This window comes from Sinocyclocheilus grahami, unplaced genomic scaffold (assembly GCF_001515645.1).
Source record: "Sinocyclocheilus grahami isolate Dianchi unplaced genomic scaffold, SAMN03320097.WGS_v1.1 scaffold262.1, whole genome shotgun sequence".
NCBI classification, from domain to species: Eukaryota; Metazoa; Chordata; class Actinopteri; order Cypriniformes; family Cyprinidae; genus Sinocyclocheilus; species Sinocyclocheilus grahami.
The window spans coordinates 260,455-269,052 of NW_015505441.1; the positions used below are offsets into that span (position 1 = coordinate 260,455).

At 35.0% G+C, this 8,598-nt stretch overlaps 1 protein-coding gene across 1 annotated transcript in view; it reads right to left on the bottom strand.

Moving 5' to 3' along the window:
- The window catches only part of LOC107599174 (NADH dehydrogenase [ubiquinone] iron-sulfur protein 4, mitochondrial-like), a 21,430-nt gene extending 18,961 nt beyond the window's left edge, over nucleotides 1-2,469 (bottom strand). The window contains exons 1-2 of the mRNA XM_016290690.1: nucleotides 2,219-2,469; nucleotides 143-221 (exon numbers count right to left, since the gene is read on the bottom strand). Of these exons, the coding sequence (XP_016146176.1) occupies nucleotides 143-221; nucleotides 2,219-2,301 (162 nt within the window). The 5' untranslated portion in view covers nucleotides 2,302-2,469. The remainder of the gene's footprint in view (nucleotides 1-142; nucleotides 222-2,218) is intronic.
- Between the last annotated feature and the right edge of the window lie 6,129 nt (nucleotides 2,470-8,598).

The following is an 8,598-nucleotide window of genomic DNA, read 5'->3' on the forward strand; positions in this document are numbered from 1 at the left end:
AATATATATTTATATTTGGTTTCTGACCAGTGATGAAGAATTTTAACTTTTACATAATTACAAAAGCATATAAGAATCGTGACCCAGTACAAACACAGTTCAAAAACAGCCCAAAGAAAAAAAAAACTGCCAATGTGTATACCAGTTTCTCATCCACAGTGATGAGCTGGGATCCCTGTCCCTGTTGTTCTGCCAGCCTCCATCCTGACGTGCATATTGGCCTGCAAAACAGGAAGATGAATTTTTTAAAATAATAGAGATAAGCAGAGACACACAAAAAAACCTGTAGTTAGGTACAACAACGGCACAGTAAAGTGTTTTGAAGGAGGGGGATGTGTGTCAAGAGACAGGAGAGAGGAAGCCACACAGCTCTCTCCTCGGCCCTCATTAATTCTGCCTGCTGAGTTTCTGGCAGACTTCTATAAGCCAGTTAGAAACAAACAGCCATTGGTGTCATCCTGCCAGTCTACAGTCACAGCCTTTGAAATGAAACAGTAACTAGTCTCATAGACAAACAATAATTCTGAATGGCTAGCGACAGAAGCACTCACTGATCTCTCATTTGGATTTTAAGTGAATGACACATGGCTGACAGGTGAGGAAATGTAAAGCTGCTTTCAAATTTGTGACCCTCTCTGTGAAATCCAGGCTAAAGTCTCAAAATCTAATTACGAGATAACAAGCATCAAAGTTTGATTTCAACCAGTAATTTCACTATGATTTCAATCTTTGACATGGTCTTACTCGGTCAATATTAAAGAAATCAAGGTTACATTTTCACAGAATGTTCTTTACCTTATGAAGGATGATTTTATGACCACAAACCTCCTGTCAAATTGAATATTCATTAAACACAAGCAGAGTGAACTTCTGTGTTAAATTGTTTAGAATTATGTTCCCATATAAACTGGTGCATTGAATGAATGCAACGATTTACAGAAGAATAATTTTAAAAATTATTTAAACAGAAATCAGCTCTGCTTTTGTTTCATGAGTAAGTTCCAATGTGTTATGCAACCAAAAGAGTTATGTTTAGAACCTAAATTTTATGAATGTTAAAAAAAAATGTATTTTTTCATTTAATTTGCAAAATAAGAAAGACAAAGGAAGATGCTGTGTGCATTGTGACATTGTGAAGAGATTTCAGCATTGTGCATACAAAATATATGATATATTTTGACATTTTATTGATAGACTGAAAATTATGTATAGAAAGGGGGGGGGTCACACTCAAACCCACATTTCCCATAAGCATGACTTCTACTTCCACAGATCAAAACTTCACCACGATCTTCACCACACAGCATTACAAATACTCTTAAAAACGTAATATTATTCCGATCATAATTATTCCTGAAAAAGAACGGACATGCAATGTCTTGTGCAGAACCTACATCTTCTGACAAGATTTTATTTGTTTTATGTTAATGCATACTATCAGTTAGAGTCAGCACCAAGCCTGCTGGCTCCTGATCTGATATCTAGCCAGAAGAAAGACGATTTAAGATGAGAACAATCTTGACTAAATCAAAAAATCATATTAGAATTATTACAGTAGAAACGCTCAAGTCTAAAGTTAATCGGGACTAGAAGACAGCAGCACCATTTCCAACATGTGCAGACTACATAGCTGGTCAATAAAAGGTCTTGCAAGGTGATATGAGCATTATCTTGCCAATTTCAAAACTTCTATATTAGATTATCAAAGTAATAATCCATAGGTTAGCCTCTACTAGATTCAGTTTACAGTAACATAATGAAGAGTCTGTATTTTCGTTTATACAGAAAGTCAATGGGCTAACCTTCAAACAAACCGCTAACGTATAACTTACTGTTACAATCACAGTGACTTGTGAAAATATAAACCAACACACCTGCTCAGAAAAAATTGAACGGTATTTATCACTAAAATTGGTCAGTTTCATTTCTACCTGTTACAAATGACTAACAACACGTTACACACGTAACAACCTTTTACATTTAAAGGCGGGACAATACTATCTGTTAGTGTTCGTCACACACACACACACACACACACACACACACACACACACACACACACACACACACGAAAGAGATGACACTCTGGCTATGTCAGTTAACGTTAGCTAACCAGCTAACAGTGTAACTCTAAACAGATAAACAAACAAACCGAGCATTGTTTCTTTGCACGTATGTATACAAACACAAAACAATTATTTGAATTACTGGTTTTTACCTGGCAGGATTCACAAATATTTTTGTGACAGAGTTAAGAGAGATAATTCGGTTTAAACTAAAGAATGACATTGAAGACGCCATGTTGACATGGTCTGTGCGCTGTACGGCAACACACAGCGTCCAAACTCAAGCGATGCGTATTTCTTCTCTTCGTGAAGGGAGAGTACAAACTTTTGAGTTAAAAGTGTCTGAAATTCTTAGTGAACTACAAGTGAAAATTACAGCATCTCTGGAGGTGTCTGTTTCTGATACAGAGCTAACGACTCTTTAAAACGCCTGAATTTGATTTCGCGCTGTTTTGTGTGGTTGCATCATTTGCCCTAGTTAAGGAATTTTGGCTCACCCAAAGCATCGAATGAAGCATAATTAGTACGAACGGGTGATAACTTGTATATATAAAAAAGTACATTTTTCCCATAATTTAATTCATTACATCGGTTTTAACAATTGCATGCGTTTTTAACATATGGCTGACTCACCAAATGGTGATTTTTTTTAGTTAACGTGACACCTGTGGTGTCTAGTGACTGATAATTATGAGAGCAAATAACATTTCTGTTGTACAGAAATGTCATAGAAAAGCAGTTTATTTAAACAAATTATTGAAAAAAGAATGCAAGCAGTCTACTAGTTTGAATGACTGCAATCAGTAGGCCTCACATTAAAATTCTAAAAACATGCAGCTTAATGTATGAATATGAAGCATGTCATATAAAGCAAAATATGCATAAAATAACCTTCATGCTTTTTTTACATTTAACTTTATTTCCTTATCCACTATATCCCAACAATAGGGGGAAAATGCTCTATAAAAGGAGAAGAAGAAAAAAGCAAGCATACATGGCATGTCCCTTAATTTGAGTTCAGGTCTATGAACTTCAAAGGCTCTCTCTAGATGGGTCGATTTCCTCCTCAGTTCACAGGACTGGACTGAAGCAAGACAACCCTCTCTTGGGACTTCAGGCATGCCACAACATAACACACTCATTTTCCGCTATTTATCAGTTCCTGGATCGTTCTTTTACTTCTGCATTTCACCATTCATTGTCATTAGGTTATATATGCGTCACCAGTAAAGGGACCGGGAATCTTCTCTAAGCATGAGATCAAAGTACCTATTGATAAGTGAAAGAATTGAAAGTTCCAAGGGCCATCCCCACACTTCAGTGCTGGAATCTCCATTTTGCTTTAATGAGGCCCATTCATCTACCGCCACAGAGATGGTGTGAGTGAGGTGGTCCTGTCTGGGACATAAACACATTGATTTCCAAATCAGCAAGGAGTGTTTTTGTTTCTGCCAACTTAAAGTTGTAAAATGATGTGAATGATGTTCACCTTATCTGAAAATATATTTTGGCATTTAGATTGTCTTTCAATCTATAATTATTATTTTTTGCATCTTTCATCAAAAGATATCAAAATGTCAAAGCTGTGCATACTTTATATTATGTAAAGATCATAATACTTGTTTATAAAAGACAATATGAGAAAACCCAACCTGTGCCGAAATACTAGTAAACACAATTGATAAGTAACACATTGTCTCTCAAAGAGTTAATCTATGGGAAAGCAAAAGGAGAAAAACAGAGTGGCTTTACTTTTCTCCATTTCCCTCCCTCTCTCACTCTCCTGTCCCGTTTGAAGGAGATGCGAGTTGGCAGCACAGGAGAAGCTTGAAGATTAATGGTGTAAAGGGGGGCTCTGACAGCCTTTCCGCTGGTTGCAGTTCTCCTGGGTGGCCCGATTGGTCTTGGATGTCACTTTTGCTACTTAATCTTGTGTATGTGAAACAGCCTGACATGCCTGAAGAACTCAGTCTGTCCACGTCTGTATAGACATCAACCTGTGACACAGTTAAGGTATCTTTAATAGGATGTCCTTTGCCACAGCTCTAATATTTAGAGCCAAAAAAGTTATAACTTTGTTAATAGGATTCAAGACACCTATTATTCGATCACTAAAAACAGTAATATTGTAAAATATATTATTACAATAAAAAAAATTATAAAAAAAATATATATTTTTTCAAATGTAGATTATTCCTGTGATGGCAAAGCTGAAATTTCAGCAGTTATCACTCCAGTCTTCAGTGCCACATGATCCTTCAGAAATCATTCTAATATGCTTGTCTTCTTATTTTTATCAATGTTGAGATAGTTGTGCTACTTAATATTTCTGTGGAAACCGTGATATCGTTTTCAGAATTCTTGGATTAATAGAAAACTCAAAATAACAGCGTTTATTTGAAATATTTTCGGTATTTCGATTTTTGGTAACAATGTAAGTCTTTACTGCCACTTTTGATCAATTTAACGCTGAATAAAAGTATGAATTTCTTTACAAAAAAATGTGAACATAGCATATGCAACAACTGAAGCACAGATTGTTAACCAGTTGGGTTTGGTAATAGTGAGAAGGGATTCCCAGACAGATTACTGATCTGAGAAGCTCAATTCTCTGGAGAATAGTCTGCCAGCCTGACGTCCTGTGGCTGCAGGGTAAATCCTAAAAAAACAATGAGCTAGGATTGTTATAAACAGTCTCCTTGTTTTGAAGATCTAGAACTCAAGACAGTCAGTTGTATTTGAGGCTGTAATCGATAGCCTATTTGTATATACTTCTCCCCAAATATGCAAACAAATAGTCTATACTTTTTGTTATACTTTTTTTGAATTGATCTAAAATTTATTGGCCAACTTTCTATTTCAGAAAAATAAATTAATCACTTTCTTAGAGACGTGGGAATAAATGTGTCTGCTGTTAATCTATTAGACGTCTTTTCCCGTGCCTTCAATTAGTATTTTAGGCATCAGCAGAGTGGATGTGAACTGGTTTCTTGTGTGACCTTTGTGACTTTTAACCTTAATCCTCTCTCCCCTTAAACCCCACTTTTTCTGTCACCCTGAGCGTTTTCTCATTATCAATCCCCTCGTTCGCCTTCAAAGCGACAGTAGGTTCACTGAATTTTCCCTCTCATCTCTTTACCTACTTGTATTTTCTGACACATGCTGTGGGTCCTTCATGTTCTGAGAAAGTCCACTTCCTTTCTACTAAGACGTCATTGCAAAACCTGACTTGTTATACACCTAATATACTCTGAACATCGTCGTCATAGTCTCAGTTTAATTTGTAAAGCCCAGGTGTCTCGCGTCCTGGGAAACTGTGTTTGTGATGATGAAGAAGTTGCTCTTTTTTTTTTTTTAAACCTCATGTTTCATGTGTATCTCTGAGTTGTAAGCTGCCCACATAGTGTCGTAAGTGAAGCTGCGGCCTGGTATAAACTGTTTGGATAAAACTAAATAATCCACCTACAGGGCTTGGCGGAGAGCTCTAGAGGAAATCAAATAGATCGTTTTAAATAGAGTAATCAAATATTTACAAGACGATAACGATTATTTGAGAGTCCCATGGTGTGATTCACATTCGGTGCTTCATTGAATGGGGATTATTTGCGGTCTCTTCAAAGGAATCCATGTCACTGGAGGTCTCATGCCATGTTAAATGGTTCCATGTGGGATGATATTTGGTTTAACAATTAAGTAATTAGTGAGAAATAATTACTTAAACACACATTATAAGAAGATAAACAAACTGCTTGGTGTGTCTGTAGTGAATGGACAGAGGAAAGGTAAAAGATAATTTTTCTTAGAAAAAATATGCTACCATTCATAATTTGGGGTTGATAAGAATTTTGATACGTTTATTTTATATATATATATTTCTGATATCTTTAATATTGTGAATAATATTACTACATAATTATTTTCTATTTTTCTGTGATGGCAAAGCTGAACTTTTAGCAGTCATTACTCCAGTCTTCAGTGTCACATTATTGTTCAGAAATTATTCTCAAGAAACAAAATAACATGATAATTGTACTGACTGTCACTTTTTAACAATTTAATGAATCCCTGCTGAATAAAATAATTTCTTTCCAAAAAAAGTACTGACATCAAACTTTTGAATGCCACTTACAATGAATGGGGTACAAAATAAAACCTGTTTTTTTTTTATTAACTTGCCAAATCTAGGAGGTCAAACTACATTTGATATTCTTTTTTATTTTAATGAGGTTTGCCACTTTTTGCAAGCCTGTAGCCAAAATCTCTAAATATAAGTAAAACATCTTCATTAAACATTAAATCAGTATAGTCAGCAAAATGTACACAATAATATATATATATATATATACATATTATATATAAAGAAAATAAATATAATACAACATTTATCTTCGCCATCATACTTCAGAAATGATCTAATAATCTTTTTTTTGTGTATCACATTTTTAATAAATGTAAAAAAAAAAAAATGAATGTGGCAAGATCATTGTACACAAAATGTATGGCATGGCTAAATATCATGTCACAATGACGCTATTGCTGTATGATTTTAATTGTTAGATACAGCCAAAAGGGTCCAGACCTCTGAAGTGAGGCATGTTACATCATTTAATATCTTAAAAAAAAAAAAAAAGAGACACTAAAGTTTATTCATGGAATGTGCCATACCTAGACATCTAAAAACCTCCAAGAGCTGCTCATAAATCTTCATAAAAGTGCAGCCTCAAGCTCATCATCTTCTCAAGGACTCCGGGACCTGTGATTCACGAACAATCGCAACGCTGCGTCTAGATGTCTAAATCTTCCTCTCAGTATATCTGAAGGGGGAGTTAGTCCAAAGTGAGGTCAGTTGGACACATTGGATTGTCTTTTCCATTCATGAGAGGAACACAATGGCTGAAATGACCACCACTGGATGACCTTTTCAACAGACCTCATGCCCTCGTTTGATTGACATTTCTCTTTGACGGCAGGGGGCGGAGACGGCTTTTGGTGGGCAATGGGGAGGGCAGATTCTCCTGGGTAAATCCTCATCCACATCTTTTCCTTTGGACAACAAAGAGTGTGATGTTTTTGTCTGAAATAAGGAGCCAGATCCCTTGTGTGTTGATGAGTGGGCCACCTGGGACACACATCTCCATCATCGCGTCAAAAGATGAGAGAGAAAAAAGATGGAAAGAGAGGAGACGAGAGGAGGATGGAGGAGAAAGAAAACCTCCACAAACAGAAGCTTGAATGACAAGCTCAATGGAGACTGTTCAGCCAAGTGACCAAACCTCTTGTCTGTGTCATTAGTCCGTCTCGTGCAAACCGACCAAAAAGAGCAGCTCACAGACACTCCAGTGACGCAAGCAAGTGGAGATATCCTTTCAACTTCTATTCAGAGTTATAACAAAACATGCCAGAAGAAGGTTCCGAATTTACTGTCATCGTAACAAGCCCACTTACTTTCTCTTTTCTCTTACCCTCAGTTTTTGAGATTTTTTTTTAAACAATGACCAAGCATTTCAAATGTCCGGAACAAAGGGCTTTTAGAAAAGTTTTGAAAATGCACATAAGAAAATGTAAAGCTAAGGAAGAAAGCAAATCAATTGCTGTCAATTAGTGTCCATGATAAATAAAAAAAGAAAACTGTAGTTAAATAAATGTGCCAAATTCTTAATTTAAAAAAAAAAAAAAGAAAAAGAAAAAAAAAGTATAATTTTTTCTCTTTGCATTTGTGTAATTTTACATGATTATGAAAACTTTTAAAACATCTTTAAGAAAATGTCATTAAGTTCTGGTAAGGTAACAACGTTTTGCTTACACAATGAAACCATCTACACATCTTAATCTTTATTTTCTAAAATAAAAAAAATCATGATAAAATTAATAATTATAATTGTTTACTAAATATTTATGATTTACTAATAAAGAAATAGATATTAATAGTATTCTTGTTATTACTATTTTAACATCATGTGTACATTAATAGTTGGTTTCTAAAATAAATAAATAAAAGGTTTAAATAATAATCAAGGTAAAAAGGTTTATAATAATCAAGGTAAAATTATTATTTAAATAAATATGAGTTATTAAGTTTGGGGAGTTGCATTACATAATATGGTGGATAGGTATTCAGGTCATTCTATGTATGAATTGCATTTAAACATTGGTATAACACTTTATTTCGATAGTCCACTTTAGACATTCTACTAACAGTAAGTAACTTTGCAACTACATGTCAACTAGCAGTCATTAGAGTATTAGACTGTCTGCTTAATGTCTTCTAACACTTTATTTTGATGGGCCCCACAACATACAACATACTGACTATAAGAAACTTTGCAAGTATATGTCAACTTATTCTACTAACCCTAAACCTAACAGTCTAAGTTAGTAGACATGTAGTTGCAAATTAATGAGAATTAGTTGACATGTAGTTGCAAGGTTACTCATAGTTAGTAGAATATCTAAAGTGGACTATCAAAATAAAGTGTAACTTAAAAAAAATATTAGTTAAATAGGGGGGGGGGGGGCTTTAACCCTTGGGTGT